Source organism: Biomphalaria glabrata, chromosome 4 (genome assembly GCF_947242115.1).
Source record: "Biomphalaria glabrata chromosome 4, xgBioGlab47.1, whole genome shotgun sequence".
NCBI lineage: Eukaryota > Metazoa > Mollusca > Gastropoda > Planorbidae > Biomphalaria > Biomphalaria glabrata.
This window is the reverse complement of record NC_074714.1, coordinates 38140799-38157614: the sequence shown is the minus strand read 5'-3', so window position 1 is coordinate 38157614 and position 16816 is coordinate 38140799. Positions and strand designations below refer to the sequence as shown.

Genomic DNA, 16816 nt, shown 5'->3' with positions numbered 1-16816 from the left:
ACCTTATTTCCAAATCAAGATAACTTCTATGTGGATGTCTAGACGAAATTGAAGAACAATAAGTACTTGGGCAAGTCAAATATCTGGCACACCAGAGACTGTAGGAATTAGGCAATAAGTACTTGGGCAAGTCAAATATCTGGCACACCAGAGACTTTAAGAATTAGGCAATAAGTACTTGGGCAAGTCAAATATCTGGCACACCAGAGACTGTAGGAATTAGGCAATAAGTACTTGGGCAAGTCAAATATCTGGCACACCAGAGACAGTAGGAATTAGGCAATAAGTACTTGGGCAAGTCAAATATGTAGTACACCAGAGACAGTAGGAATTAGGCAATAAGTATTTGGGCAAGTCAAATATCTAGTACACCAGAGACAGTAGGAATTAGGCAATATGTAGTAGAGAAAAGAAAAAAAAGGTAAATAGGTAAGTAGTGCAAATAAACCGAAAAGAAATATTAAAAAGACTTGACCAGTAAAGACGGTGCAAAGAAAAAGCGGGAGCTGGGGACCTGGGGTCACTTCAAGAATTGTAAAACATGTTCGTCCTTTCCTAGAGGTGATTCCAGTTCAGAAGAAGTGGTTTATGCAATCTGACGACGAAGAAGACATTTGAAGATAAAGCGCTGGAACACTTCGTGAATGAGGTCTGTGGCTGCCGCTGCAAAGGTCACTTCTGAAAGCCAGCTTAAGTTATAGGCCTGGCTTGTTGCTGTATTAGAAGTATGCTTCACGGGCAGTTACGAGGAGGCAACTGATGCACTTTTGCGAATGCAATTTGAGAATCAATGTGTAAGTAATATTTGCAGACGTATAAATCTAACATGGTACTGTGTGTGTGGTACTGTGTGTGTGTGTTACTGTGTGTGTGTGGTACTGTGTGTGTTACTGTGTGTGTGTTACTGTGTGTGTGTGGTACTGTGTGTGTGGTACTGTGTGTGTGGTACTGTGTGTGTGGTACTGTGAGGTAAGTCAAAAAGTCGTTAATGTTTTCTACATTCAATACAAACAATATCTTGTAATTTAAGTTTTATTATCAAAATATACAAAAGAATTATCTGTTAGTCAACAAGATAGTTGTTAGATAGGTAGCATGTGTAGCTGTATTGTAAGATAGGTAGCATGTGTAGCTGTATTGTAAGATAGATAGCATGTGTAGCTGTATTGTAAGATAGATAGCATGTGTAGCTGTATTGTAAGATAGGTAGCATGTGTAGCTGTATTGTTAGATAGGTAGCATGTGTAGCTGTATTGTAAGATAGATAGCATGTGTAGCTGTATTGTTAGATAGGTAGCATGTGTAGCTGTATTGTTAGATAGGTAGCATGTGTAGCTGTATTGTTAGATAGATAGCATGTGTAGCTGTAGTGTTAGATAGGTAGCATGTGCAGCTGTATTGTTAGATAGGTAGCATGTGTAGCTGTATTGTTAGATAGGTAGCATGTGTAGCTGTATTGTTAGATAGGTAGCATGTGTAGCTGTATCACGCGAAGGTAGCTTTACCTTTATCTTCACCTTTCCTTTAGTATGTTGGACTGTTGGGGCACCACACAAGATCTGTTGACCAACTTTTCCATCCCTCTCTGTCTTTTGTCTTGGATCTCTTTCAATGTCAAGCCCGTCCATTCTTTTATATTGTCTTCCCATCACTTTCTCTGTCTGCCTCTTCTTCTTTTTCCTGCTAATGTTCCCCGAAGAAAGATCTTTGGGAGCCCTGAGGACTTTGTAATATAGTAATCATTTAAATAGCAACTGAAATGAGGAGCGGTTTAAAAAGATGTTACGGCTGCGAGCAAGCTCCTCAGGACATTTAGACTTAGTTTGTTAGTATTTTATTTTAACTGGTCACTACTACTTGGCCTGCTTGAGACTTAGAGTAGTCTCACTGGCTACATAAATATTCATTTGTGTAAATATTTAAACAAGATTCTAGATGCATTACATTAGTTTGTCTCTAGTCTCACTGGCTACATAAATGCTTGGCATATGTATTATGTTAGTTGATTGTTGTACTACCAAAGTGCCTTAGTAAGTCTGTGCTTGACAACCTTCCCTCTCTCACACACATACACAAACACACACACACACAAACTACACGAGGCCGCCATTTTCACATCTTGATTTTATTGCTCATCAAAGTTTCTATATCTGTCACTTAAGTTCACCTGACAGGGTGAACCTTTGATTTCAGTTTGAACAAGAGAATCTCTTTTTTTTTTATATTTTAAATCAAATTTCATTGCACCAATGAAAGACTGTATAAAATACAAGAGACTTCTTTTAATTAGACTACAGTAGTGACCTTTTTTTTTTGTTTCATTTAAAAGTTTTCATTGGCTTTTGTGAACTTTAGCCAAGAGTCTAACGTGAGGATAGAGATCAAAGTTTAGATCGTATAGAACAGCACTGGTTTTAAATACTGTCTGATATAAATAGCAGCACTATGAAGTCTAGAGGCTGTATGAAACTAGGTAAATAACAACAGTGTATTATATTATGTAGGATATATATGTATTAGAATAACTGATGTTTATATTATATTTTGTAATGGGAAGGTGGCCAAAAGAAAAAAAAATAGACAACGCATTTGTCGGTGTCAGGTGACAAAATAAGTAGGTCTCGGACGGGTCTCCGTGCTACTTCAAAATGCTGCGCTCTTCTTTAATCTTCTGGTCGAGCGCACTGCCTTATTATTAATATTATTATAGTTCATGTTGATATGTTTCATTACTTCTACTTATCTTTATATTTTTTTTATTTGCGTTTCTCAGCTTTGTAATTCTATTTCCCTTCTACCAGAAGATGTCCTCAGGTCAAACATCAAACTCTCTCTACTTCTGCTCCTGCTTAACGTCTCCTCACTGACTGCTGCCAACTACGGGGACTGTCTGAACGTTCAATCTTATCGCGGTGTCCGTAAGATCCGTAACGGGCATAAAGTGTGCGCCAAGGGCGACAAATATGATGACGATGGTCGCAAATGCACTCTGTGCTTCAACGGACACGCGTTGAACAGAGTCTGTTATCAAGAACATGGGTAATGAGAATTTTATTTATTTATTGTAATAATAGTGTAAGGTAGTTAAAAGGTTTCTACAGATTTCGCTAGGGTATTGTAGGTCTTGACGTCATATCTGGGACATGGCAACGAGTTATTGGCCTAAACTGCCCACAGGTTGCGACGTCGCAGGTCAGTGATCAAGTGATCAGTGATCTATTACGATTGGTCTCGGTTGTACTCCCCTTCTCTTATTATCCTAATGATGTCAGGCTTCTGTTGAATCCATTAGTTATTATTTTTCTTTTTCTTTGGCCCTTATTTATCGGTATAAGACAATAAGTCACATCGGTCATTCACAGAAATGGAGTCTCGAGTTTATCTGGTATACAAACTATGGAAGTATAGATAAGCATATAATTTTTTTTTTATTTTAGCACTTTATATTCAAATTTCTAAACTGTTCCGCTTGTATAAAAAAAAAGTATGTTGGCAAAAAAAAAGATGTATAACATAGGAGCATATACATTGTTTTGTTTGTCCATTTACTTCAAAGTTCTCATAATGTTCCTTTTTTTCATTTTCTTCCTTTTTTCTTAAGAATCCATTGTATCGTCACCACTCTTTTCCGTATCGCTCTCTCTTCTTTATTTAAATCTCTTAATGTATATAGCGCAACATTTTATTTTTACAAAGCTTATATCAACTCACTCTGTCTGTCTTTTAAAAAGTTTGTACACGTTATTTCTCCCTCACCCATTCTCGGATCAAGCTGAAACTTCGCACAATTATTCATTGACATAGATAATGAATCAATTTTTTTTTTAAAGTAACCAGTTAGACTATTAATTACTGGTAACTATTTTTTTTTATCAATAGCAGCAAGGGAAACTACTACTTCCATATTCACAGATATAACTAAATATGTTGGGTTTAGTCCCCTTAAAAAAATGTTAACGCTATTTCTCCCTCCCGCATTCTCCGATCAAGTTGATACTTGAAACAATTATTTAGTGTACCTAACTCAACATGTCAATAAACAAAAATACTAACTTAGTCAATTAATTATTGGTAATAAATTAGTTTGATATCGAATAAGGGAAATAACTTGTACATTATTGGTAGATATAGTTTTAAGGGCGGAATTCTTCCCCTTTAGATAAGCTTAGATCTTTTTTTTTTTATTAAAAAAAAAGGATTTTTTATATTTTGCTTGTTTTTCTATTATACAGTTGGATAGATAGAGTAGTGAATAAGCCAGGGAAATCAAAACATACCATATGTTACCCTGAAGATGGTTACCCATATCATAAAGGTAAGCGACGGTATAGCCTGTATGTTTATACACTCCACAGTGTACATGATTTTGTATGTGTGTGTTCTGTAATAAAGTTGCACCATACTAACCATTTAAATTCGTTCAGAAACAAAATGCATTGTTTTCATCCTAATAACTCTTTTTTAAGGGGAATCCCAAGAATGTCCCGAAGAAACCTGCACTGCTGAGAACTGCCAACTGCCGGACTGCTTCTGTCACGGAGACTCGCCACATATTGATCAGTCTGAGAGGCCCATGTTCGTTGTTATCACTTACGACGACGGCGTGTACGAAGTGAACTTTGACACGCAGCTGCGGCCTTTCTATGTTGACAATGAATACGAGATTTACAATCCCAACGGGTGTGGCATAAAGTAGGTAGAGGCTTCTTAAGTAGAGGCTTCTTTAAGTAAGTAGAGGCTCTTTTAGGTACGTAGAGGCTCTTTGAAGTAAGTAGAGGCTCTTTTAAGTAAGTAGAGGTTCTTTAAGTTGAGGCTGCTTAAAGTAAGTAAAGGCTCTTTAAAATACAGAGGCTCTTAGAGGTAAGTAGAGGCTCTTAAAGGAGAGGTTCCTTAAAGAAAGTAGAGACTCCTTAAAGAAAGTAGAGACTCCAAAAAGTAGAGGCTCCTTGATGATTGTAGATGCTTATAAAAAGAAAGTAGAGACTCTTTAACTCTTTATCTCCGTAATTATTTTTGCACTTTCTGACGGAATTTTTCATTTTTCACCTTTGCACCTTCTACCCTGTTATGATTGAACTTCAATAACATTTTTGTTTGTAATCAGAAAACGTTACTTTTGGTATAGATTTATAGGAGAATAAATGCTTTTATTATAAAACACAAATTACAGTTTATAAGACCAAACATCAATTTAATTTAATGAGGTTAAATCAACGATGATATCGATAATTAGGAGAGAAAGAGTTAAAGATAGTAAAGGTTAGTAAAAGGTTTCTTAACCATGGTTGTTTTAAAATTAACATTCATTAATTATTAAGAGAAAACAATCGCTCTATAAGTTTTGCAAAAGGCATTATTGTCTTTCTAGAAAAGTATTGTAAATGTTTTACTTTTTATGTTTTACTTGGTATAATTGAGTTCATGGTGTTAATTATGGTCTAGGTTCACAGTCAGCAATAAACAAACAACAACCATTAGTGTCATGGCGGAGAATGATACTTTATTATACTGAACGCGTGCACCTTTGCGCACCATATCAACATCTCCTTTTCTTTAAAAAAAAAAAAACAACATCATAACCAAAAAAAAAAAAAACACAACAACATAAACAACAAAACATAACATACATATATACGCTTCAATGATTATGAAACATATTACATTTAAAAATCAACATTCAATTGTTCATTAAGACACATAGTCATTGAATCTTGTCGGTTTCTTCAACTGATCTCTTGATCGCAGGGAGTAATGAGTTGATGAGTGGCGAATGTGTTGATTTATAAGTTCTATTGTTCTGTAAGTTGTCATCAGTATCGGGGAATATATCTCCTTCTGTTTCTCTGTTCGGGTTAATATGCACTCTGTTCCTTTGGTACACTGCACCATTGTCACCTCGAATAATGTAAGCTCTCTGATTGACTTGAGACTGGATTCTTCCACGTCTCCATGTAGAGTCATTAGGAGATTGGAAATCACACCGCTTCCACCATGTTAATTATGATCTAGGTTCACAGTCAGCAATAAACCAACAACAACCACAATGAGTGTCATGGCGGAGTACGATACTTTATTATATTGAGCGCGTGCACCTTTGCGCACCAAATCAACACACGGAGTTACAACATTGTTGTCCGGTGTTTCGTGTCTCAGTCCAGAACTTAAAACTAGCTTATGAACTTTTTCATTTCGGTTTGAATCTTCTAGAACCACTCTCTTTGTCTCCATGGACTACACCCAGTCTGACAAGGTGAAGGCCATGTACGACGCTGGAAACGAGATCGCAGGTCACACAGCAGACCACGGGCTGCCCAGTGGAGAGGATGAAGAGGATTATAAAGATACCATTGATGCGGTAAGCCCTCTAAAATTCAACAAGAATGTCGAAATATTGTATCACCGACTGTAAAAAAAAAATGTTTGTAAAATATTTTACGTGTTTCGGATGTTCCTTCAGAGCTGAAGATAATTTGTTTCCTAATCCAAAGCCTCCCGCAGGAAGGCAGAGGATGGCAGTGGGCAGGGTTTGAACCCGCGACCATCGATAAGTCCGGACGACAGTCCAGCGCGCAAACTGCACGACCCGGTAGGCATATTACCAATGTATAGTAGTTTACATTGAATTCTTCAAAACCATACTATGCCGGGGTTAGAGTAACAAATAAACTGTGTGATAACTACAACATTGGTCAAACACTGAGATATGGTCCATCAAGTGTAGACATTTTATACAGCTAATCTTATGCTAGTTAGTTATTGCAGAAAAAGGATTTAAGTTTGCAGTTAAACTCTACAAATCTATACATTTTAATTAAATGGGTTCGTTTGAGTATTTGCAGCCAATTATAATTTCTCGTTAACATGATTATATTTCTAGTAGATTATAACCTTTTCAAAATTGATATAAAAGTGGGCAGTGCAAAACTTAACTGTATTGGTTATATTCCTGACTTTGTACCATTGCTTTTTTTTTATCTTTGCTAGTCATTCTTTACAATAGTTATGGTCTTAGCAAGGCCTGTCTTAGATAATTAGGGGTCCTAGGCGAAGTGAATTTAGTGACCTAATTGAGATAGAAAAAAAATGGTCAATCGGAGACGATAAGCAGCCGCCTAGATTGTCTGCGCCTAAAGTCGGTCCTGGTCTTAGCAAGTCACGCAATAACTCTCCAAGTATGATCTTTGTAAGCAATGAAGCTCTTTTCAAATAATGATAATCTTTATTTACTAGATATCTTTTCATTTGCAAATTATCTTTACAAGTATTAAAGATCTTATCGTGTAGAACGATCAGTGTGAATACTTATGATCTTTTTTTTTAAATATTTATTATCATTGCAAGTACTAAAGATCTTTACGAATACCGATGCACATTGTAAAGTGATCTTGATAAACACAGGATTTTTTCCCAAATATTGCTGGTCTTTGCAAGTAATGAAGATTTTTTTTAGATACTGGCGATCTTTGTAAGTACTGAAACTCTTTTCGGATACTAAGGATTTTTTTTAAAATTATTGCAGATCTTATTGCGTACTGAAAATATTTTCCAGTACTAAAGATCTTCAAATACCAATGATCTTTATAGTAAAATTGTAAAATCGTTACGTCTGGGGAGTACTTCACTACCCAATGTTTTGAAATATTCCTGTTTTAGATCGATGGTATGAAGCGAATTCTGCTGGAAGAGACCGGTGACTCTCGCCTGGTCAACTCCATCCTTGGATTCAGGGCTCCGTACCTTCGTGTGGCTCACGAGCAACAATTCAAGGCTCTAAGAGACCTGGGCTTCGTGTATGAGACGTCGTTGATTTCTAGACGTCTGGCCAGAGAGGGCAGGCCGCTGTGGCCCTACACATTGGACTATAAAGCTAACAAGTATATTTTGTTTTTACAAAGCTTATATCAACTTTGTCTGTCTGACTGTCTGTCTGGTAAAGTTTGTACACGTTATTTCTCTCTTACCCATTCTCGGATCAATATAAAAATTTACATTACACAATTATTTTTTGGCATAGACAAGACAATAATCAATAAAAAAAAAATAACCAGTGTTAATTAATTACTGGTAATTACTTATGTTGTCTTATATCTATTAAGGAAAGAAATTGTATTTGAATGATGTGGTGGTATAAGTTGATTTAGTTCCTTTACACATTACAAAGAGAAATATGTTTGAAACTAGCAATAGATAACTATAAATCCTTCTAATATCCTAAGCACTTAGTTAGTACTGTGCTGAGTATAGTAACTTGATGAGGCTACAGGTCATTCAACTTTTTTTTTTATAAATGCATTTAAAAAGCGATCACGTTAACCTTCACACATTTTATCCCTTCTTTCTCTCATAACCTCTTGTTGAACTAGCCCAGATAAGTCATAGGACCATTGCATTTCTTTTTTTTTTTTTTTGAAGCCTCAAGTCATACATTTGTCAATGTTTGGTTTGAAGCTTCAAGTTATGTATTTCTCAATGCTGTTGTTGTAAGCCTCAAGTCATGTATTTCTCAATTATTTTTCGGGGGAAGCCTCAAGTCATGTATTTCTCAATGTCTTTGTTTGAAATTTCAAGTCATGTGTTTCTCCTTGTTATTTACCAAACCCAATGTTTTATTCAACAGGTGCGACAGTGCTTACTGCAATCATTATTGTTACAAAGGATTCTGGGAAATCCCACTGAACGTCTGGAAGTGTTCCAACGGTTATTACAGCGCCATGCTGGACTACTGTTGTGTTGGTCAAAATAGCAGCACAGCCACAGTGGACGACTGGTTTGACTATTTCTTGTGAGTACTTAGCTCAGTTTTAACATCTTTGTGAGAATATGTTTCGAAGGGTTTTATTACCCTCCTCTTTGATCTAGGATCTTAAGGACAGTGGCGGAGAAGTAAAAACTGCTATGCTGCCTATCAAGCGGGTTGGAATTCGAATCACAACCCAAGATGTGTTTTCTTGGACGTGCGCATAAAGATGGTACAGAAATCTGCTTCCAGACATCCCCTCCTCCCACCAGTTCACGAAAGAGATTGCACCGAAGTGCACTAAGCATTCTATCCTCCCTTACAGGAGCGGGTCCTTGGGCGGTCGCCCCTGTTTGAAACCCCCAAAGACCGCCTCTTCTTTTTACAATAAGCCTTTTTTTTTCAACCTAGTTTTATAGAAGGTGGCGCGGTGGCTAAGTGGCTAAGCGCTCGGCTTCCGAACCTGGGGTCCTGGGTTCGAATCTCGGTGAAGAATGGGATTTTGAATTTCGGGATTTTAAAGGCGCCCCTGAGTTCACCCAGCTCTAATGGGTACCTGACTTTAGTTGGGGAAAGTAAAGGCGGTTGGTCGTTATGCTGGCCACATGACACTCTGCTTGTTAACCGTTGGCCATAGAAACAGATGACCTTAACATCAAGATCGCAAGATCTGAAAGGGAAACTTTACTAGTTTTATAAAAAGGAAGAGTACTGTTGATCTACTCTGCTCCACATTGCCTTTCAGAGTGTACTTTATACTTTATACAGGATTGTTAAAGATTTATTTTTATCATAAAATAAGATTACATTTCTGTATGTTGGCTTTTGTAGGACTTTGTTCTGGACGTGTTTGAACCCCAACTCACTGAGTTGTACGGCAAATGAAAGTGCTATTCCAAATAATTCTTTTTATTGATACAGTCGGATGGCTGCCTGGTCGTGCGGTTTGCACGCTGGACTGTCGTTCATATTTATCGATGGTCCCGGGTTCAAACCCTGCCCGCTCCCATACCCCGTCGTCCAGCGGGAGGTTTGGACTAGGAAGTAATTATCTTCAACTCTGAAGGAACATCCGAAACATGTAAAACAAAACAAACAGTCCGTGCTATGAAAAAAATATTTGCTATTTTGATCTTTTCTGGATATTTACGATCAGCAAAATGTCAAGGACGCTAAATTGAACTCCAAAGTTGCCAACTAAATAGAAGATACTAACCTATGAACATAGAAAGTTGATTGGCGAGGCTAAAAAAGTGCAGAAAATGTTTAAACAAAACAAAAACAGCTTCCTTAATTCTTTACATCGAACAGACACAAAAAGCAAATTGTAAAATTCCTTTAAAAAAAAAAGCAAAGCTTATCTAAGGAGAAGAACTCCGCCTTACAGTTATATCATTCAAGAATGTACAAGTTGTTTTTTTTTTTATTATTTTTTTATAACAAACTAAATAATTAATTAACTAACTCGCTAATTTTTCTAAAAATAGATTCATGTTTTGTTAAGTGTAATAAATAATTGTTTAAAGTTTCTAACATTGATCCGAGTATCATCCGAGAAAGGGTGTGGGAGAAATAACGCGTAACGTTATTTAAGGGGACAAAACCCCACATATTTAACCACATTGTGAATATACTAAAGAATTAGTTTCATTTGTTGGTATTAAATAAAATATTTAATTACCACTAATGAATTGACCAAGAAATAATTCTTTAATTTTTTTTTTATTGATTCATGTATTGTCTACGGCAGTGAATATGTATGTAAATGTTCAACTTGATCCGAGAATGGGTTGGGGGGGGGGAGAAATAACATGTTCAAACTTTTTACCAGACAGACAGAAAAACAGATAGAGTTAGTTAATATAAAAAGTTGTAAAAAAAAAGCCAATTATAATCCTATATGAACATCTCTATCCTAATTCTCATCTCTATGGTAACTCTATGTTCTACCAGGCACAATTTCGAGCTTTCCTATGACAGCAAGACGCCCCTGTCGTTCTACACCCACACCCACGTTTTTGACTTTTACCCCAACGCTTTCCCCGCCTTTATACGCTGGCTGCAGCACATCTCCAGGAGCTACAAGGACGTCTGGTTTGTCACCATGCAACAACTTCTGCGCTGGATGAAGGACCCGCTGACACACAAGCAAATGCTGAAGAAGTGGCAATGGTGACCGATGGGGACACTGATGGGGACACTCTATGGACAATAGACGTGGTACTTAGATTTGTATTTTATTTAGTTCGTGTATTACAAATACTCTTATAGTATGTGACTACTGCTGACATGCTGATATTGTTGCTCAGCATGTAACCAACGTTTGAAAATGAAACATAATGACAAACTTTTCTCTGACTTGTTTTGTGTATGTGTGTGTGTGTTTGCTTACTTCCCTTTAGACAACAAAAGTCAAGTTGAGTGCTGTTGGGGAATGGTGGATTCAGTACAAAGGGGTGTGTGGGGTAGGGTTGATCCTCCTCACTACTCAAAGCCAATAGGGTTGCGGCTAATTCATTTTAAGCATTTACACAATTCGTTTCAATACATGGTTACAATGACAGTTTGTGTGGAAAGACTAACTCAAAATCGACCCCCCAAAGTAGTTATCGATCATTCTTTCCCTCTAGACCCCCTCCCTTTCAGCTTCTCCCTACCGTGACTAAAAAAGTATTACATTAGTAAGGCATTAGTAACATTAGTAACATCAGTAACGCGGGTTACTTTTAAAACCCTTTTATCGTGGAGAAATAATAAAAAAAATGTGTCAAAACGGCAATGGAGTCCAAGGATTAAGGATGAGTGCAGTGTTTCAGACAGACTACGCCAGCCCAGTTGTGACCTGCATATTTTTCCTCGTCAGATGCAGACAAAGCAAAATGGCGACTGAGTTGATCTTTATTTGACATTTTGGATATTTGGCACATCGGCACAATTTTAGCCATGTCGTGGCCCGTATTCCGCAAGGATTACGTCTCCATATCCTGTCAAAGAAAGTCTTTTGCGTTTTACTAGTCCATAGTGTTTTGTCGTTGTTGTTTTTTTTTTCATAACTTTGTAAAACTACATAAGTTCTATAACAAAACGAAGTTTCATGCGTATCAAAATGGATCACTCGCTTTGGTATGATTACAAAATTGCAACTTTCTTTTTATTATTCAATTTTTTTTTTGAAAGGGTGTTTTCTCAAACCTGGCTGGCTCAGAGTACGACAATCTAACAAGAAAGGCGTGTGGTGAACAGTTTATTTTAAATATGACGTTATAGAACCTGCACTACCGTTGACTCCAAAGGTCATTTAAAGAAAACTTTTCAATGTGTTTTGTTCACGTGATTCTACGTTGCAACGGCCGAATGTCTGTAGTGCGTCGAAAAATAAACAAATCAGAACTAATGACGTTCTAACTTTATTTCATTAAATTTGAAATGCGAAATCGTTTATATATTTTTTTTTAAAATGTAGACTGCACCAAAAAGTCACCACCATTTGCACAACCCGCTCTGAAAACAAAACACGTAAAACTTGTAAAAATTGCCCTTGAAGAACATTGTCTCAAAAAGTTCATTTATAGAAAGTTCTATGAGGTTGGTTGAAATACTGATAATAGTTGAGCTAGATATCTCGCGTAAAATTATTGTCGCTATTAGCACTTAGGTCAGTCCGCCCCTAGCGATGACAGTTCTGTATGAGAATTCTGTCATGGAATCCACATATTGATGAAACTACAAAAAAATCAAACAAAGCATTAGGATTTATTAAAAGAAATTTCTATAAATCAAATAAGAAAATAAAACTAAAATGTTATTTAACCTTGGTTAGGCCAATAATAGAATATGCATCCACTGTTTGGGACCCCTCAACTCAAGAAAACATTAAGAAACTAGAACAGACACAAAATATTCATAACAAACGAATATTCACATTTGACTAGAGTAACACCTTTAGTAAAATCACTAAATTTAGAAAGCCTTCAGGACAGAAGGCTCAAAAGTAAAGTAGCAATAATACATAAAACACTGAACCATAATCTTCAAATACAAAAACAAAATTTAATAAAATACTCTGAAAGACACAAAGATAAAGGCACATTTCTCGTCCCATATGCTAGGACAAATTTGTACAAATACTCCTTCTTCCCTAGTGCTATTAGAGCATGGAATGGGTTGCCTGAGCTAGCCAGGAAAACCAGTGACTTGGCAGAATTTAAGTCATTGGTTAATATGCATGACTAAATGCATGACGCGTAGGACGTAATCATCTTCTTTTTTGAAGTAACGTCTGTATTATATAAGATAAGATAAGATAAGATACAAGAGGTTATGCTAAAAGCAATTTCAAGCGGGAATTTTCCCGCCTTAATTCAAATGACCATCTCTTAGTGTTTGCCAGCTTAACAAATACAATGACAGATTTGGGCTCTTCATATATCACCCAAAAAAGGCATCGCTTTTTGCATGCATTGATAATTCAAAGAAATATACTCTCTGAACAAAATAACAAGAAGAAATACCGACACTCAGAGCTCAAAACCAGAAGACTGCAAGAATGGTTACTTCTCAAGATTGATCCGAATATCTTCACACTATACACATTTGAGACCCCAATTGTCATACTAATTAACATACACCTCTAGCTCACTCTAATTAATCAACTCTAATAGTATACATCCTATCTTACTCAAAACTGTCATTACTAATAGCATATACGCTTACATATATTGTCACAAAACTGTCATTACTAATGGCCTATACGCTTACATATATTGTCACAAAGCTGTCATTACTAATGTCCTATACGCTCACATATATTGTCACAAAACTGACATTACTAATGTCCTATACGCTCACATATATTGTCACAAAACTGTCATTACTAATGGCCTATACGCTTACATATATTGTCACAAAGCTGTCATTACTAATATCCTATACGCTCACATATATTGTCACAAAACTGTCATTATTAATGGCCTATACGCTTACATATATTGTCACAAAGCTGTCATTACTAATGGCCTATACGCTTACATATATTGTCACAAAGCTGTCATTACTAATGTCCTATACGCTCACATATATTGTTACAAAACTGTCATTACTAATGTCCTATACGCTCACATATATTGTCACAAAACTGTCATTACTAATGGCCTATCCGCTCACATATATTGTCACAAAGCTTTCATTACAGTTAACATACTTAACTCATATCTGAAAATGTTTCATTACCATCAGCATACTTCGTTCATATCTTACCTTAACAATGAAAGCTTCTATTGAGACAAGAGACTTGTATGATAAAACAAAATGTCTGTTTCTGGCGGGATATTCCGCTGAAGTTCCAATACTACCCGCCACGTATAACTGCCACTGAAATGATTCCACCTTCGCTAATTGGGTGTATGTTAATTACATTAAACGTTTCGAGTGAGAACTTGCTTTTTGAAGACACTGTCTAACGTTCGAATGTAACAAGCTCTGAATCCTGGGGCAAGAATTAGGCGAGCTTTAAAACTGGGGAGGGAAGATTATGTCAGCATTTTGTGTGCGTGGCGTGGTGAACCGAGAGTCTCGGGTTCGAATCCTGATGAAGACTGTGATTTTATTATTTTGGGATCCTTAGGGCGCATTTGAGTCCACCCAGCTCTAATGGGTACCTGGCATTAGTTATGGAAAAGTAAAGGCGGTCGGTCGTTGTGCTGGCCACAGGACACCCTTGTTAACCGTGGGCCGCAGGTGACCTTTACATAATCTGCTCTATAGACCACAAGGTCTGAAAGGGGAACTTTACTTACTTGATGTGCAGGATGACAGAATAAAAAAGGTCGAAAAGCATCAGAGACTTTATTTCGATAAAAAGCTGAAAAGTCAATGAATACTTAGAGATTGTATGTAGGTTAGGATACCATACGATAAAGGTATTGGTGAATGGCCTGATTGGCCTCTCATTATTGGCTTTTAGAGAACGTACTTCCCTTGGGTTAAGTGTCTAATTGAAATTAGGCCAGAGCTAGACCCATGTCATGAGACTAGTAATAAATAAAACACTGTCTATTAAAATTTTACTTTTAAATGTGAGCATTCTTTTTTTTTAATTGAACAAAATTCTTTGCTATAGAACTATTAACATTGGTCCAATGACCAAATCGAACAGAGCGAGTTATAGATCTTGTAGTATAATGAATAGTGAGCATTTGTGAAATCGATAGTATTCAAATGACCAGGGTCTATCTAAAAATATATTTTTAAGCGCTATTAAAATTCACGTGCTAATTATTATATTTTTGTTACTGTTGGAAATGGGTGCGTAATAATGCAAGACGCTCTACAAGACAATGTTTTAAAAAGAAAACATTCGCAACAAATAAAGAAACATGTCAACTTTCACGCTCTCTTTGCATTATGCGGGATATTAAATCGCCACACCAACTTTTTTTTTTTTACTTAGAGAAGTACGGGCAGAAGCTAGTACACAAATTAGGAAATTCAAAAAATTAAATCTAAGCAATTTGTCACTATCGTTTTACCGATCTGCATCACTGAACACTAAAGTAAATAAACTTACCGCCTGGCTTGCATAGTCTGCTGGCTGAAGGACGCGTGCCAAGGGTAACGTCGTGTGTCACTGAGTACGATGGACGTCTTGGTTCGATGATTATGCTTGTACACTGAAGTTTGAGTCCGCGGATTTCTTCTTCATCTTGCAGATCCACGAAACTGTGCGTGCAACTTGAGACTGCGTAGAGTACAAGAATAAGGTAAATATTTAGTTTAATGACACAATGTTTGGAATTGGTCGAATTGACCAAGGGAGATAATTCACTTACGTAACAGCATTGTAAGTATTTTGGCTGGCCTCCTTTCACTACACCTACTGGTCTCTATCCATCACTTCGTGTCTCTCTCTATTTTACAAAGCTTTCAATATCAACTCACTCCGTCCGTCGGCCTGGTACAATTGCCTATTTCTATCACTTCCCACTCTCGGGTCAAAGTGAAACTTTGCACAATTATTCAAGGTCTCAAAAACAAAAAATACTGAATCCAGTATAGAAAAGCTTTTAATAAAAAAGAAAAAAAAAGCTTACATTAAGTGTAGTTGTATCAATTACTTTGGATCAGTCATGTAATTATCTACTATATGTAAGCGAAAATAACCCCTATTAACTGATTAGTTGATCATAAAAGCTCTTAAACTGTCGTACGTACTTAAAATTTCGTACACAGGTTCCTTTTACCTCCTAGACTCTCACTAAGAATGGTTTTTGAAGGAATCACAAACTTGAGACTTTTCTATCAAACCTTTGTATTTTATTTTCGTTATATCTCTAGAAGGTCTCAGTCTGTCTCGAACGCATTTTTTTTTAATATCACGAATTCAGTCTTTTTTAAAGAATTTTGTTATTCTGTTTCCTAAGTCTACTTGTTTTTTAATATGCCTTGCGTCATTTCCACTTTCCTTCAAAATAGACTCAACAAAACACTGAATGAGTTGGAGGGGATAAGAAGTGCTACTAAAATATATGGGCCCACAGTATGTTTCGGGGGCGCATTATGAAGCTGGTCTTACCAAATCAAGTCTATATGGAATTAATTACGATGCGCAGGTAAAAACAAAAAAAAAATTGGGGAGACAGAGACAGAGAGAGAGGGACGTGAGATTTCATTGTAAGAGATCCACTATTTCACGGGCTATAAAAGTAGGTTAGGTGGATTGTTAAAATAGGGTCCGTTTATTAAAATAAAAAAGGCGTGTTCCGGCCATAAAAAAAAGAAGTTAAAAAAAAAACCTGTGAACAAATCAACGCGTGCAGCATGTGTGTAATACTAGTTTGTAATAGATCTAATTTAGACTAACAATAATTTAAAATATTTTTAACAATTGATTTCCTTTAGCGCAATTTCATGCTTTTATCTTTCTCAAAGACGCTATGGTCATGTCACTTGTCTCACTACGCTATGATCCTGTCACTTGTCTCACTACTCTATGATCCTGTCACTTGTCTCACTACGCTATGATCATGTCACTTGTCTCACTACGCTATGATCCTGTCACTTGTCTCACTACTCTATGATCCT

The 16816-nt window shown here is 36.6% G+C and overlaps 1 protein-coding gene across 2 annotated transcripts; it reads left to right on the top strand.

Annotated features, from left to right (window-relative positions):
- The first annotated feature begins 2243 nt into the window (after positions 1-2243).
- On the top strand, positions 2244-11088 carry LOC106077650 (chitin deacetylase 7-like). Of its 2 annotated transcripts, none has more exons than XM_056028021.1 (8): positions 2244-2473; positions 2805-3039; positions 4233-4315; positions 4467-4692; positions 6208-6355; positions 7654-7874; positions 8618-8782; positions 10691-11088. In XM_056028021.1, exons 1-8 carry the CDS (start codon positions 2446-2448, stop codon positions 10911-10913), a joined length of 1329 nt encoding a protein of 442 aa, XP_055883996.1. In that variant the 5' UTR covers positions 2244-2445; the 3' UTR covers positions 10914-11088. The 2 variants fall into 2 exon arrangements, with proteins under 2 accessions (XP_055883996.1, XP_055883994.1); XM_056028019.1 differs by having other exon boundaries at positions 2246-2473; positions 2802-3039.
- Positions 11089-16816: the final 5728 nt, after the last annotated feature.

Coding starts and splice junctions, on each gene's coding strand:
- LOC106077650 (XM_056028019.1), top strand. CDS start 2,446: ATGAAGTCTAGAGGCTGTATGAAACTAG. Junction 6,356..7,653: donor ATAAAGATACCATTGATGCG/GTAAGCCCTCTA, acceptor TTCCTGTTTTAG/ATCGATGGTATGAAGCGAAT. Junction 8,783..10,690: donor GACTGGTTTGACTATTTCTT/GTGAGTACTTAG, acceptor ATGTTCTACCAG/GCACAATTTCGAGCTTTCCT.